At 36.7% G+C, this 16,837-nt stretch overlaps 2 protein-coding genes across 9 annotated transcripts in view; one reads left to right on the forward strand and one right to left on the reverse strand.

Moving 5' to 3' along the window:
- LOC106077623 (putative RNA polymerase II subunit B1 CTD phosphatase RPAP2) overlaps positions 1-16,837 on the forward strand; it is a 273,180-nt gene that overhangs the window by 118,684 nt on the left and 137,659 nt on the right. The gene's annotated exons all lie outside the window — the stretch shown is intronic.
- LOC106076573 (prostaglandin E2 receptor EP4 subtype-like) overlaps positions 1-16,837 on the reverse strand; it is a 90,748-nt gene that overhangs the window by 3,839 nt on the left and 70,072 nt on the right. For all 8 annotated transcript variants that reach the window (XM_056030953.1, XM_056030957.1, XM_056030951.1 and 5 more), the window contains 5 exons: positions 15,384-15,499; positions 12,687-12,805; positions 10,727-10,886; positions 7,986-8,242; positions 431-597 (listed from right to left, as the gene is read on the reverse strand). In XM_056030953.1, coding sequence (XP_055886928.1) covers positions 431-597; positions 7,986-8,242; positions 10,727-10,886; positions 12,687-12,805; positions 15,384-15,499 — 819 coding nt within the window. The remainder of the gene's footprint in view (positions 1-430; positions 598-7,985; positions 8,243-10,726; positions 10,887-12,686; positions 12,806-15,383; positions 15,500-16,837) is intronic.

Raw genomic sequence — 16,837 nt, forward strand, 5'->3', positions numbered from 1 at the left:
GCCATTGACCAGAGACAACACTAGGAAGTTGAGGTTAGTACGGTAACGCTAGAGGTAGATGAGTCGAAGTAACAAGAACAAGTACTGATAAACCTGAAGATTGCACTCTTAACAACTGAGTAACAAGTACTGGTAAACCTTTCTTCATTGTTTTGTCTCTCTTGAATTCACACCACTTTTAGATAACAGACTATCTGTATTGTCTTACCATTTGTATACGATTAATGTCGGAATGAGGAGAATTAATGACAATTAATTATTTTTTGACCAAATAAATCATTAATAAGCTTACACGACCTAACTACCCTTATAATTATGTACACCAAGATTCATCAAAGATCGACCAACAATGTTTGACCCAGTCCGCTCCTACTACACGTTGCGAAGATTTGTCTGTAAAAAATCATTAAGAAAAATTGTCAACAGTTACCTTAATTTGCGACTGCTACAGCAGGTCACCCTACTAATGATGTAGACCCAGGGGTCAAGGATTTGATTCAGACTTGCCAGTCGAAGTGCCCACATGTCAATGTAGTCTTCCGTTTCTGGCACTTTGGAAGGGCCAGTGTTGTACTTCTGATTTACCAAAATTCGAAACTGAAGTACAAACAACATTATAATAATGTAATAAGAACAGTTTTACTAAGTCTTATTGAGCTCCTTCATATTGGAAAGAATAAAATGTAGACAATAAGTATTTCTGGTTGTACACTTTTTCCCCAAATAAAGACTTTATAGAAATCTTTCAATATTCTTAGAATATTATTTGTATTGACTTTACTAGGAAGGATGTTGACATTAGAGAGAGAAAAGGTTTCCGCCCTAGAACCGATATGAAGATGCTGTGTTCAAGGCAGATGTCCTATGTGTTTGTCATTTCTTCGTGTAAATAAACACCTATGTCTCGTTAAGTTGTCTCCCTTCAGTTATTACAATTCCTCGTTTAATGTTAGTGAAAAGGCCTTGGCTATGTTTTATCACGCTCACATCTGCAATATTTTAAGTTTTAATATGACTGCCTGGTATGGCAATCTGAGCATTAAAAATAAAAATAAGCTCCATAGAATCCTAAATGCTGCTGGTAAAGACATTGGCAAAAAAATCCCATTTGGGCATCCATAAAAAAGCTATATAGATTCAAGAAATAAAAAATCACCCTTTGGGTCAGGATTTTGTGATTTTACCATCACAAAAGAGACACAAGACACCGATAGCAAAGACAAACAGACACAAACACTCTTTTGTTCCCCTGGCAATCAAATCATTAAATAGAAACAATTTGATATAAACTTTTCACATGTAAATTATGAGTGAATCTGGTGTGAATGTACATTTTTTTTTTCTAGTTACAACATTTTGTCTGGTATAATGCACAAATTGTAAGACAAATTTCCATATGGACAATAAAGATTATTATTATTATAAAAGAACGAGTTTTCATTCTCTGGCGAAGCCAGGCTCGAGTTTCGTTAAAGGGAAACAAAATTCATCGTAGTCCCTTTATCAGTTTCCACCTAGGAATTTTCTGGTGATGTGGCAAGTCTGCAGAAGTACCGCCCTGTGACAGGCAACGAGAATGTTCCTAGGAATGCCAAGGGCCTTGAAGGTATCTGTGAGGTCAGTTGTTATTATCACCTTGGTTGACATGACATATTGTTGTTTTAGATCATTTCCATAAACGCTTCATCTCCAAGCCTCAAGGTTCACATATTTTCGTCGTTTTTTCAGCTCCTTTTTTTCAAAATTATGAGATAGTGGTACGGCGATGTCAATAATGGAAGCAGCAAATCAGGGCGATTAAAATCTACCGTTTTGTCCGTCAAAAAAGGCCTATCCCAGGACAGTAGATGCTCCGTAGACGAGACCCTCTTGTGGTGAGTATTTGTAATAAGGAGGAGTATCCTTACCGATCAAAGTATGTGTCAAAGCCAAGTGCTGGTGTATTAACTTTGCAACTTGGTTATGGCGACCTAGGTAGGCAGATTCCGATAGGGCTTAGCATCCTGCCATTATGTGTTCAATTGACTCACCCACATTTCCTCATTTTCGGCATTAGTCAACAACATTGAGTTTTAGGATATGTTTCTCGTAATTATTTGTCCTAATTACTCTGTCCTGTATTGCTGTAACAAAGCCTTCTGTTTCAGGGTAGAGATGACCTGCTTTTAGCCATACTAAGGAAGCAGCCTTGTCAATGTTGTCCCCATGTAATAAAGCCGGGAATTTTCCGTGTAGTGTTTTTTCTTCCCATTGGCGAATCTCATGCCGGCCGTCGTCCAAACCGACATTAACATCAGCATTGTTTAGGTTCAGAGGTGTTGCATCATAGTCGTATTTGCCTAGGAAGGAAACTAGTTCATTGCTAGAGGCGTGCAGTTTTGATCGTATTTTTGAAACTTGCGTCTTACACAATTTGAAGATGTTCTGCAATCCACGGCCTCCATCCTTCCGGAGCAGGTATAGCCTTATGGTGGAGGACTTGGGGTGTAAACATCGAAATTTGGTTAATAATTTTACCAAAATTTTACTTTTTCTAGAATGGTTATTATAGATACGAGAAAGTACAACTTGTAATGAAAGCTTCTAATTCGGTTGTTGTATTTAGCATGCAAATGGTCGTCGTGAGATGTTGTTTACTTTGCCTTTGGTTATCTCATTAGCACAATACTTAATACATGTTTATACCTGATCTACTGCTGCCACACATTTAAGAATAAGTCTAAATTAAATAATAATAATAACAATACATCTAATATGAAAACCGCGTCCACAAAGGCTGGTTTTACAAGTGAATACGCGTAGGGCGTAATTATCATCTCTTTTGAAGCAAAGGCTGTAATGTATAAGATTGAATAAGAAATGAACATGAAAATAAAGACACAAATTAAGATCTCGGCAAAATTAAGATAGTTTAGATGATCTAATAGTAATACAATCCTTTCTTATTTTTTCCATTGCTATTGACTTTGATCTAGATATATATACAACACAGATCTACATATAATCTAGACCTAGATCTAAACCTCTTTGCTGTACACATATTCTGTTCTCCAGCACTGTGTGTGTACTTATAGTTAGTCCATATCTTTCGCTATTTGGCTTATGGGTTTATACATAAACAGCAGCAAAGTTTGTAAAATATGCCTGAGATTCTAAATGTCTGGATCTATTTAAAAAGACTTGTCAATGTTTGTTAGCAATATTTTTCTAGTTCATAACGGTGCAAAGGTAAACTGAGAATATAGCCGCAAACGAATCTTGGTGGCAAAAAAAAAGGCATAATTTCACATGATTGTGTAGACCTAGTTGCGACATGAATATTTTCTATTACATGTTTTAAATGCAGAAATAATTACAGTAACACTACAAAATGTGAGTAAAAATCAAGCTGTAGTGGATAGCTTTAAAAATAGACATTTTGGGAAAATCCACATTTTTTCCTGAGTGTCATCATTTGACATGAGACTTAGCGAGACTTGAACGTGATCACTGCCTTTATAAAGGGTTAAACACCTTCAGTACCATTTTAGTCCTCAAGGTAGATGTGCAATCAGAACGAATGCGCCCTCGGAAGTTTTTATCGCCTGTTTGTTGTCCTCTGTGTTGTTTATAACAATGTTAATGGGGAGGGGGAAAGCAGTTGGGCTTCACATTATTCGCCCTACACTATAAATCAAATGAATTTTGTGAAGCAGATATTGTGGAACATTCAATTATGACGACTGCGCATCTCACAAGTCTTCGCCACATTTTTTTTTGTCTTTGGTGTTGTGTATAAGATGTAACTCCAATATTACTGAATTTAAAAAATCTAAAAAACTGTATAAGCAAAGGTTGACATAGAGAAATAAAACATTACAGAAGAAAAAAAAAACAGTTTTAAACAATTACTAAAAGGAAAGATCTAATCAATCCATTCTCTAATACTTTAATTTTTGTTAAAAATATACAAAATAAACCATAATTTTTAACCATGGATAAATTTTTTGTAAAAAAAAAAAGGAAACTTCCGATTTGCTCGCGGACGTTCGCGCAATGTTTGTATTCCTAAAACATCTTGCAGCGATGTCTCGCGTTTGACTCTCACCACCACGTCACAGTCAAACGGTGCCATCAGATGTCAATACAAGGCAGGCATCAAGTCTCCGAAAGAAACCAGCATGGCTGATAAAGAGAAAGATAGCAAACACAAAGCTGGTCCCAGCTCTTCACCTACACGTCACAGTTCCGGTGCCAAAACTGATAGAAAAACAAAGAGGGCTCCTAGATTTTCTACGAAATTACTCAACGCTATACGGATTGTGGGGGACGAATACGGAGCCCCATTGGAAAAAATTGGCAAATACCTTGTGGACAACGAAAACATCTCTCAGGAAACTGTTGGCTTCAAAGTTCTGCGAGAATTGTCGAACGCTGTCAAAAAGGGAATCGTTACAGTAGGAGCAGCGACAGACATCAATAACTGGCTCTTCCGTCTAGCCGGCAGCCTAAAGCACGACACCAAGTCCAAAGATAGGGACGGGAAGAAAGGAAAACGTGGCAAGAAACAAGGGAAAGGCAAGTGCTCGTGCAAGGCGAAGAAAAAGAAAGACAAATGTGGCAGCAAAAAGAAAAGCAAGAAAGACACATGTGGAAGCAAGAAAGACAAATGCAAATGCAAAGAAAAAAGCAAGAAAGACAAATGTGGAAGCAAGAAAGACAAAGGCGGAGGCAGAAAAGACAAGTGCGGATGCAAAAAAGACAAAGGCGGAGGCAAGAAAGACAAATGTGGAAGCAAGAGAGACAAAGGCGGAGGCAAGAAAGACAAAGGCGGAGGCAAGTGTAAATGCAAGGATTCTGCCAAAAAGAAGAAACCAAAATGCTAAACACTCCAAAGACCAGCTAATGGACAAAGGACGTTATCCAGCGTGTGCCGGAAGTAGGCTGAACAAACTTGAAGCACTTTACCAAACAGTGCACTTCAAACCATTTTTTCTCCAAGGCCCTTTTTAGGGCCACCATTTGATTCCAATTCTAATAAAGTTTGCATTGAACTAATTAATTGTCCAAGTAGTACTAGTTAATTGTCCAAGTAGTTTCCAAAGATCAGTAGCTTAAAAAAATTCTAATTATTTTTATTTATTCATTTTGGAAATCAAAGGATGCGTAATCAAGCCAGTATAAGATGTGTATCATCAGCAGCAATAATGGGTTATTTTTAAAGTTTGTATTCTCAATTTAAAAATAGGAAAAACGTTAGAGAACACTTTTTTAAAAAAAAAGATAATACCTCCTAATGGCTCCTATATAAAACTGATTGAGCGATTAGTTTTTCTTATAAACTAATGAAAAAATAAAACATTCATCCCTTCCCCATACTCCCCGGTGAAAAATGTATAGACCATATAGACCTACTTGAGTTTGATACAAATTCCATTGATAATTATATGCATTTAGATCTAGACGGTGCGCAAAATTTTACTGAACATTAATTTACTAAACTCTTGAATGAATACTGCATACATGCGGAACTACCCTAAGACAGTCGGTTCAAGATAAATAGTTTCTTGTTCTCTAAATTTAAATGTATTTCTTTTTTACTTTGAATAATTATAACGGTCAAAATACAGTTTTCCCAGTGTGTCTAACGAGCTAGCAATACTTTTCCAAACGATATACAACACATGTCAATTGTATTGGAAAATCGTTACAGCCGTTTTCGAGATCTGTGTCCAGGTTTTTGAGTTCTGAGTCCAGCCAGGCTCATGGCTCAATGAAGTGTTGTAACTCCGCTCCCGCGCCGACACTGGTGGTGCGCATCATAGCATCATGAGTAGGAGAAGTCATGTTGATTCTACAGGAGGGACTATTGTAGATCTGGCTGAAGGGATCTGTAGGTTATGGAAGTCTGAGCTGTCTGGGGCTAAGTGCCGTCTTGGAGCGACACTGGGAACTGTGTTGGTGGTCTGTTCTAGAGTTAAGTAGGACTTGTAGAGCTTAAGACATTACTCCCTGGGACTTGATAGCTGAAGCTCATGTCTATTTGTTTATAGCTGTAAATAAATACATCGTCTATTACTAACTCTTTCCTAACGTTGAGTCCTTGCTTAGATGTACTACAGACGTTATGAGTTGAATAGAGGTATTGCAACAATCGAGTTTAATTTCAAAAGTAATCGATGCACATGTACGAACACCTCAAGGAAGATAGTAGAATTACTTTTAAGTAGCGCTTATGTCCATTTTTTAAAATTTAAACTGCTTGCATAAGAGAAACTAATCAACATTTAAAGCCAATGCTAAAACTCAAACTGCATTTTAAACTATCCATATTTTGTTGAGATATTACAGATTTCATTCGGTGTTTTATTCACTTTAAGCCAACAAATCACTTACAATGTTTGCCTTAACATTTAAAAAACACAAAATTTAAGAGAAATAAGCCAGACTATTTAGGTTCTAAGCCCAACTATTTTGTAAGAACTAATGGAGATATTATAGTTCTGTAACAAAACGGACTTTCATGCAGACTTATTGAACAAAATTAATAAATCTACTTTAATATGAATGTTTTTTTACTATTTATTAAAGACTTTGTTTTTCGATGGTGACTCTCAAAACTCGTTATCTAAATCATGTTTTTTCAACCTGTGGGGGCGCTACTGACAGAATGGGGGAGGGGCAGGATGGGAGATATCTTTTTTTCTAGGAACAAAAAAGAATCGGGGTTGTATTTGCAATGTAGTTAGGGCTTATACATTCATATTTGAATTTTGATCAAGAAAAAGTTTTTTTTATAAGTGTTGATTTAAGGGTTGATTTGGATGTTGATGTCAACTTGGAGTGTTACTGTGTTAATATAGGTGTCAACGTTGAGTGTTAATGTGGGAGCTAATGTCAACTTAGAGTGACTGTGTGGGGTCTGATATAAATGTTGATGTGGGAGCTAATGTCAACTTAGAGTGACTGTGTGGGGTCTGATATAAATGTTGATGTGGGAGCTAATGTCAACTTAGAGTGACTGTGTGGGGTCTGATATAAATGTTAATGTGGGAGCTAATGTCAACTTAGAGTGACAGAGTGGGGTCTGATATAAATGTTGATGTGGGAGCTAATGTCAACTTAGAGTGACTGTGTGGGGTCTGATATAAATGTTGATGTGGGAGCTAATGTCAACTTAGAGTGACTGTGTGGGGTCTGATATAAATGTTGATGTGGGAGCTAATGTCAACTTAGAGTGACTGTGTGGGGTCTGATATAAATGTTGATGTGGGAGCTAATGTCAACTTAGAGTGACTGTGTGGGGTCTGATATAAATGTTGATGTGGGAGCTAATGTCAACTTAGAGTGACTGTGTGGGGTCTGATATAAATGTTGATGTGGGAGCTAATGTCAACTTAGAGTGACTGTGTGGGGTCTGATATAAATGTTAATGTGGGAGCTAATGTCAACTTAGAGTGACAGAGTGGGGTCTGATATAAATGTTGATGTGGGAGCTAATGTCAACTTAGAGTGACTGTGTGGGGTCTGATATAAATGTTGATGTGGGAGCTAATGTCAACTTAGAGTGACAGAGTGGGGTCTGATATAAATGTTGATGTGGGAGCTAATGTCAACTTAGAGTGACAGAGTGGGGTCTGATATAAATGTTGATGTGTGTGTGTGTGTGGGGGGGGGGCTAATATTTATGAGTTACCGAGGTCAAGGATGATTAAGTGTTGATGTAACTGTTGATTTTAGTGTTAAGGTGAGTGTTGATAAAAGAGTTGAAGTGAGTATTAAATTGTGTGCTTTTGACATGTGTGTTGATTGATTGCTTAGAATGTTGATGTGGGGAAATTTAGGCATAATGTACTGGTTAGCCCTTTGTTGGTATATGATTGTTGATGAAAGCGATGAATAGTGTTGATGTGAGTGTTGATTTGAGAATGGATGTCAGTGTTGATGTATGTGTTGATTTGAGTGATGATGTGAAACGATGTCATAAAGTGTTAGTTTGAACTCACCATCCAGGGGGCGTAACAAACAGTGAAGACAACGATAATGGCCATAAGGAAAATGACCATCCTAGTTTCGCTGTCTAATCTGTAATGAAAACGTTTCCTGGTCGCTTCGGGAGACGAATCCTTTAACTTTATGGAAGTTGATAATCTGCTTCTTCGCATTCGCCAGAGATGTTGTATTACTATCAGGTTGAGAACAATGGTTATGGCGATAGACAGCAATCCAATTATGGCGTAGAAGTAACTAAGTAACTGCCCTCCTGGTGAAATAAAATGCATTCAAGCTTTCACCAAAACAACTTCATATTTTTAGTTAAATTGTACTGACTTATGGACAAATTAGCCTTACCATGTGTCACTTCAATTAGAAGTTTATATTCATATTTAAAGAAAAGATTGTTCTTCATAATATATGTAACCAACATAAGTGTTAAAAAAATAATAATAAGTGAGATAGACGTAAAAAATCTAATTAGCCAAAATTAACCAGGTAGGTCTCCCGTTTGGGCGGCCGCAAAATGCCATAAGAAAATAAATATTACTTGGCGTACACTATCTGACGACAGAAAGGACATTGGACCTCAGACCCATTCCCTACTAGAACGGCATGATTATAAGTACCACAATTATTACTTTATGTTATCACCTGGATGTGATCAAATAACAAGCAGCATGTAGAGCAGGGGTGGGCAATCTTTTTCTATCGAGGGCCGCATTAACCAAAATTTAGGAATGGGGGGCCGGAAATATATATATATATATATATACTTACAACTTAGAAAAATACGGTAGTTAACTGTGTTTAATTGACATGTATACTGTATTACACATTTACATTTCATTTTTTTTACACTCTCGTTTGAGGTATTATAAGAGTTAGCAGTTTCTGAAACTAATTTTACGAATATTTGTTTGAATTTCACATCACAAAATTTCAGTTATATAGTTGTACTTAATGTGAAGAAGTTAACTGATTACAATCGCGTATAATGTTCCGGAACTTTGGAACTGGCTTACTAGTTGTTATCCTTGTGACTGATTACACTCAGTCAGCATGTTCTTGCAATAAAAAAAAAAACCTTTTCACAGTTGCATGTGGACCCAAACACAGTTAGTCCCCAAGGAACATAATTTCTTCCTTGAGATTCCATATTCTTCTCAATACCTTGACCATGCTAAGCCAGCCGACACTACTGTAGTAACGAACATCGGAATATTTTGGTTCCAAATCTTCAAGTACTTCTCGGAACTGCCTGTGCTTAAGACCCCTAGCTCTGATAAGTTTGTTCACTGAGATACTTGGGTCAACAATATGTTTGATTTTCAATGCAGCTTGGCGCAGACTTTCCCGTTTACTCCGTTTCGAGATTATTGTTTGAAAAGTTCTCTCTTATTTATTACAAAAACTCTTAGTCAAAGCTCGTGCTCCATTGGTTGTTACACTCGCCATCTTTTTCCAAGCCAACACTTTCAATACAGTTCTTCAAAGCATTAAACAAATACAAATACGGGCCGCATAAAATACTCTGGCGGGCCGCGTGTGGCCCGCGTACCGTAATTTGCCCACCCTGATGTAGAGTGTTAAAATTTATTCGCAGACTCTGCCATAGTATTACACTGCGACGCCGCTGGTGCCAAACTGTAATCGGCACTTGGCGTTCCCCTTGGATACATCAGATGTGTGGAGCGGGGGGAACTGCTGTGTGGGCGACACTGTTCCGGCCATAGCTTATGCCCAGGCATTCATCACATTTAATTTTTTCTATGAGTTGATTGAAGGCCAAACTAGATAAAATTTTGGTCTTTTTTTTTCATTCATAAAATGTGTCTTAGAGATCACATCATACTGTTGTAAACCTGCCTTTCACAAGTGCTTATAGTGCGTAATAACGCACTCTTCATCACTGTATATGGACGGACTATGGACATGGAAAGGAGAGATTGAATGTCCGCCTAAGTGAAAAGAATATAACGTCAGGATAGAATTTGGGTCGAAAGAAGCGTCGCCAGAGTAACGGTTCAGAAAGGTGAGAAGCATTGTAGGTTCTACTGTAGGTTCTATGTTTGGGTTCTATGTGTGGGTTGTCAGCTCAAGAAGTCTGTGGAAGTATCATTCCACTGGAAGACATTCCTGTGGGTCACGGGTCTTAAGACAATCTGAAGGTTAGAGAACAAAAGTGAAGACAGGAGCAGCGACGGTGAACCCTGGACACAAGGGCTGAAAGACCTCATAGTCAAGTCTGACATTTATGTTCAATGTGATCGTCTCACATCTTTTATCACCTGTAATAAACAACATTCATCTTCATCCCTCGTTGAGTTCCCTCCCTTAGATTTATTGCACTATCATTTATACAATTGCACATGTTCCCTAACAATACAAATTAATAATGTCGTATCCATCAGAGCCGGCCTTAGGCAAATGCAAACTAGGCAGTCGCCTAGGGCCTCCAATTGGTTGGGGCCTCGCAGTTTTTGTTTTAGCGAAGAAATAGTGAGACTTGTGCCGAATGTTACTCTTGGGAGTCACTAGGTTTGAAATAAATGACGTCATTGTATTTTAGCGCTGCTTATTTTGTTATTTTTCGATTTCATTTGTCGCCACCAACTTCGCTGAGGGCCTCTAATTATCTAAGGCCGGCCTGTATCCAGGTTAATAGTTCCTTTACCTTGTCTTTGTGATAAAATGTTTTTTTTTTAAATTACAAGTCGATTTTTGTACACTCCTACAAAACATAACTCACCAACATCAGTACCACGGTCGTCAAAGAAGCACCAGGTATTAGGATAGCGTTCAACATTGCGGCCCATGCCAACGATGGGCAGTATGGCGATAAGAACTGAGCTGAGCCAGACCACAGCTATACTCATGTTGACAGTGAATGGGGTGACCAGTTTACTGTACTGTCAAAACAAATACAACAACGTCAGTTAATGATACAATTTAGTGGACTTGTTTGTATTGGATTTTATTTGTATACCTTAGTTTGGGAGTACGGGACTCATCCCATTATAAGGATCCATCTCTTGATAAACATGGAATTCATAGGCTATCTCATTGTAAGCTTAAAAACCATCAAGCTATCTCTTTAAAATGATGTAGAATATGTGGGTCATTTCTTGATATCATTTAGAATTATCGAGCCATCTCTTTGTAATCATAAAGACTACTTGGGCCATCTCTGTAATCATAAAGACTACTTGGGCTATCTCTGTAATCATAAAGACTACTTGGGCCATCTCTGTAATCCTAAAGACTACTTGGGCCATGTCTGTAATCATAAAGACTACTTGGGCCATCTGTGTAATCATAAAGACTACTTGGGCCATCTCTGTAATCATAAAGACTACTTGGGCCATCTCTGTAATCATAAAGACTACTTGGGCCATCTCTGTAATCATAAAGACTACTTGGACCATGTCTGTAATCATAAAGACTACTTGGGCCATCTGTGTAATCCTAAAGACTACTTGGGCCATCTCTGTAATCCTAAAGACTACTTGGGCCATCTGTGTAATCCTAAAGACTACTTGGGCCATGTCTGTAATCATAAAGACTACTTGGGCCATGTCTGTAATCATAAAGACTACTTGGGCCATCTCTGTAATCATAAAGACTACTTGGGCCATGTCTGTAATCATAAAGACTACTTGGGCCATGTCTGTAATCCTAAAGACTACTTGGGCCATCTGTGTAATCCTAAAGACTACTTGGGCCATCTCTGTAATCCTAAAGACTACTTGGGCCATCTGTGTAATCCTAAAGACTACTTGGGCCATGTCTGTAATCATAAAGACTACTTGGGCCATGTCTGTAATCATAAAGACTACTTGGGCCATCTCTGTAATCATAAAGACTACTTGGGCCATCTCTGTAATCATAAAGACTACTTGGGCCATGTCTGTAATCATAAAGACTACTTGGGCCATGTCTGTAATCATAAAGACTACTTGGGCCATCTCTGTAATCATAAAGACTACTTGGGCCATGTCTGTAATCATAAAGACTACTTGGGCCATGTCTGTAATCATAAAGACTACTTGGGCCATGTCTGTAATCCTAAAGACTACTTGGGCCATGTCTGTAATCATAAAGACTACTTGGGCCATCTCTGTAATCATAAAGACTACTTGGGCCATCTCTGTAATCATAAAGACTACTTGGGCCATGTCTGTAATCATAAAGACTACTTGGGCCATGTCTGTAATCATAAAGACTACTTGGGCCATGTCTGTAATCATAAAGACTACTTGGGCCATCTCTGTAATCATAAAGACTACTTGGGCCATCTCTGTAATCATAAAGACTACTTGGGCCATGTCTGTAATCATAAAGACTACTTGGGCCATGTCTGTAATCCTAAAGACTACTTGGGCCATCTCTGTAATCATAAAGACTACTTGGGCCATGTCTTTCAATTCATTTAGTGGCTCATCTCTTTATAAAAGATATAGCAGACTCGTCATTATAATAATATTTTAAAGGGCAATTCTTGTTTCAGTTCCATATAATCATTTACAATCTTGGGTCATCTCTTGGTAATCAAACAGAATACTTGGGCCATCTCTTTACAATTATATAGAATACCCGGGTTAGATCATGTGTCGACAGATTATGTGTGGTGTGTAACGGTTCAACAAACTCAAGGATAAATTAAGGACCATCCTGTATGTAATCAAACAGAATACTGAAAGCCTGCTTACCTGGAAAGGAAATTCCGTGACCAGAAATCTCTCTATCCCCATGACAAGAACTATAAAGACAGTCGCATTGCCAGCCATCACAAGAATAAAGGAGAAATAGTCACACAGAGGCATCCCGCCTGGTCAAAGAAATACACACACACATAGGTCAATGACAGATTTAGTACATAAAGTAAACTTAAATCCGACCTTTTCATTTGTACGTCTGAATAGATTAAACACACTTTGGTGTTCACATTAACTGTAATTCTGAACGCTAATTTTTAACCACATTTAAAAGAAACATCACTTTTTCACAATTAATTCGTATCTTACTATGCGTAGTTCCTATGGTACATCTATAAAGGTACATAACATTGTTGAGTTTTATGAAAGGCGAGTAAATATGGATTATCTCCCTAAGACTTATTGCTCAATTTAAACCAAGTTGAAATATAGGAGATATAGATGTATATAAAAAAGGATCCTAAAACTATTAGCAAACATTAACCCAAATAAGGAGCATCATAAAGCACTTAGACAAACATAATGTCCTTACTCCATACCAATATTGCTTTAGAAAATATAGCTCATGTACTTATTTTATAGGACTAATTCATGTTTGTTTCAAAAGGTTCAGATAATAATGAGCAAATAAATGACATTTTATTATATTTTTCTAAGGCGTTTGACAGAGTGCACCACCATAGATTGATTAAAAAATATAAAATTTCGTGATTGCTGGTTCATTGTAACAATGGATTTCCTCATAGGGAGAGAACAAACTGTAATAATAAATGGCTCTACAACAACACTAATAACAGAAAACTCGGGTGTATCTCAAGAAACAGCCCTAGGCCGACTGATATTTCTAATTTACATAAATGATCTACCAATTTGCGTTAGTTCAGGAAATAATAGTCAGATTATTTGCAGACGATTGCATAATATATAGAACAATAAAAACAACGCTACATACTGAAATTTTTCAAAGAAAATTAGAAATCAATTGAGAAATGGCAATCAAATTCAAGCATGCCTTTTTATCCAGCTAAATGTCTGTTGTTAAGAGTAAAAAATAATTAAACAAATAAATAATACTTATCGTATTCAATTACATAGACTAAAAACTCATACTATCTAGGTGTTATAATACAATGAAGTACAGCATACATTACTTTGATTATTTAAAAAATCAAAAGCTTTTTTTATACAAATCTAACAAGAATATTAAACTAAAATGTTATTTAAAATCGCCTACGTCCACATTGGAATATGGATCCTCTGTTTGGTACCCCTAAACCAAACAAAACATAAACTAGAACAAACGCAAATTGGAGTAGTCAGATTTATAACAAATGAATTTTGATTACAGTAACACCTTTAGTAAAATCACTTATTTTAGAGACCTTTCAGGAAAGAAGACTTAAAAGTAAAGTAGCAATAAAACATAACACTGAACCATAATCTACAAAAACAAAACCTAATAAAATACTCAGAAAGGCAACAAATATAAAGGACATTTCTTATTCCACATGCTAGGACAAACTTATACAAATACTCCTTCTTTTTTTTGAAGTAACGTCATTAACTTATAAGAAGAAGAAGAAGAAGTCATTTATTTTCCACCAATCAAGAAATAGCTTGGTAAGGTAACTCTTCAGTGCGTTGGTGTAGTGTCCGATCATGAGTGGACACCATATACTGACGCAGCTAGAATCCCCGAAAGTCACGCTATTGAGTGGATGTCTTGGTACAGTCATATGGCCAAGTCACGCTATTGAGTGGATGTCTTCGTACAGTCATATGGCCAAGTCACGCTATTGAGTGGATGTCTTCGTACAGTCATATGGCCAAGTCACGCTATTGAGTGGATGTCTTCGTACAGTCATATGGCCAAGTCACGCTATTGAGTGGATGTCTTCGTACAGTCATATGGCCAAGTCACGAATGTGTTGATAACCAGCAGGTGGAGGTTAAGAGAGATGGGGGTCTTGAAAGGAGTGGATATCTTTGTCTCATTTGGTTTAGGTTGGCTGGGTAGAAGGGAGATAATATCATCGTACACGTAGACACCAGTGGCATATAGAAGTTTGTGGATACTTGGGGCTAACCAGTACTCATGTCATAATTTCCCCACACCTTGCCTTGTTATCGTCATCTGGAATGTATACTCCTGGCCAACTCATCCTTTGTGACCTGGCAGACATACTGGGGGGATAATGTTGACCTTGAAGTAACAGGCACCTCAGCTTATTTGTTCCTGATACGTTTATTGATTCTTGATCCAATCAAAAATAAAATGATAGGACTCTACAAATCTTTTGAAACAGCAAAATAAGGCTGAAAAAAAAATAATTTTTAAACAAAAGAAAATGTGTATGACTGTTTCGTACTTTGAAATAGCCATTGTCTCTTGTAATTTCAGTTAACCATTGTGTCTGTTGTAATGTGAGTTAAGCAGGTATTGTTTGTTTTGTTATGTAAGTTAAACATTGTGTTCTTGTAATATGAACTAAACATTGTGACTCTATATGTAAGTTAACTATTGTGTTTCTTGTGAGTTAAACATTATGCCTTTGTTATGTAAGTTAAACATTGTCTCTAACATCTTAGTAATTTATATAATTGAATGTGTGTATGTATGTATGTCCCGCAAAGAAATTAAAAGGAATCATTGGTTGTTGTTTTTTATGATGAAATTCTTGTTCAGCTCACCTGTCTTGAGAACACCTCCTTGGGCATACACCACCATTGTAACAGGGGACGAGGCCACAATTCCAAAGAGATCCATTATAGCCAAGGCTTTCACAAGGTGATAAAACGCTGTGGACCTAGGGATAAATGTTGCAACCATTTGAAAAACAAAAAAAGACTTTTTATGTTTTACTAGTAGGTAAATATTTTTAACATATAAATCTAAGAGTATGTCATTAATCACTGGCCCTTGTATGCCATCATAATAGATTTGAGCTTCAGTCTTAAATGTTTTTAAATATTTTATGCACTTCTCGCCTCTGTCTAGAAGCTCTGGGATTTTTTTTATTATTTTAGTCTCTACAATTTACAACAAATATCTAAACGGATTTAATTCAGTTCTCAAATACTTGCTACATATTGCTCCATAATAGACAAATAGTCCAGACACTGAGATGCAGAGACTGTCAGTGTTATTAAGTCTCTAAATCATTTAAATTTTACTAGCTAATAGCATTTGCAAGTATCTAAGAGTAGGCCGTTTTTTAAAGATATTTGTATAATATATTTTTTTTAAATAGTATGTTTTAAACAATCACATATAAATATAAAGATCTAGATAACGCATAGAATTTTTTTTAAATACATGGGTTGATCAGTTATATTTCCATACATCAATACTGGTATAGATAGACAGAGTGTATGCAAATCTTCAAACGCTGAAATATGTGATCTCCGGTTTTTTTAATCAATAGAAATTTTTTGTTCTAAAAGTGTGCATTGACTTGAATCACTTGACGCAGAAATAACACTCATTACCTTACATCAACTCCAGGGAGGCGAGACTAATGGAGAGGAATCTAGATGTACACTCTTGACTTTTGTTTTCCCCTTCCCGCTGTTATACCCTCCTACCCCCACCTCCTCAATCATTTTCGTAAAAAAAAAAGTTTTACAGAAGATCTTTTAAAAAAAGAAATGTATGCCAAAACTGACATCAAAACAATGGCAACATTTAGAAGGACAGACTCAAATTGTTCTTTAAGAATGAGAGGCACTAGATGAACGAGCTTGTACATAGGTCTATACACATATATATGGGTGTATGTTTTTTTAGATAGAAAGAGGAAGTGTATCTGTGGATTTAGATTTAAAATGTGTGAAAGAGGAAGTGTATGTGTGGATTTAGATTTAAAATGTGTGAAAGAGGAAGTGTATGTGTGGATTTAGATTTAAAATGTGTGAAAGAGGAAGTGTATCTGTGGATTTAGATTTAAAATGTGTGAAAGAGGAAGTGTATCTGTGGATTTAGATTTAAAATGTATGAAAGAGGAAGTGTATGTGTGGATTTAGATTTAAAATGTGTGAAAGAGGAAGTGTATGTGTGGATTTAAATTTAAAATGTATGAAAGAGGAAGTGTATGTGTGGATTTAGATTTAAAATGTGTGAAAGAGGAAGTGTATGTGTGGATTTA

Source organism: Biomphalaria glabrata, chromosome 5 (assembly GCF_947242115.1).
Source record: "Biomphalaria glabrata chromosome 5, xgBioGlab47.1, whole genome shotgun sequence".
In the NCBI taxonomy this organism is placed as follows: Eukaryota; Metazoa; Mollusca; class Gastropoda; family Planorbidae; genus Biomphalaria; species Biomphalaria glabrata.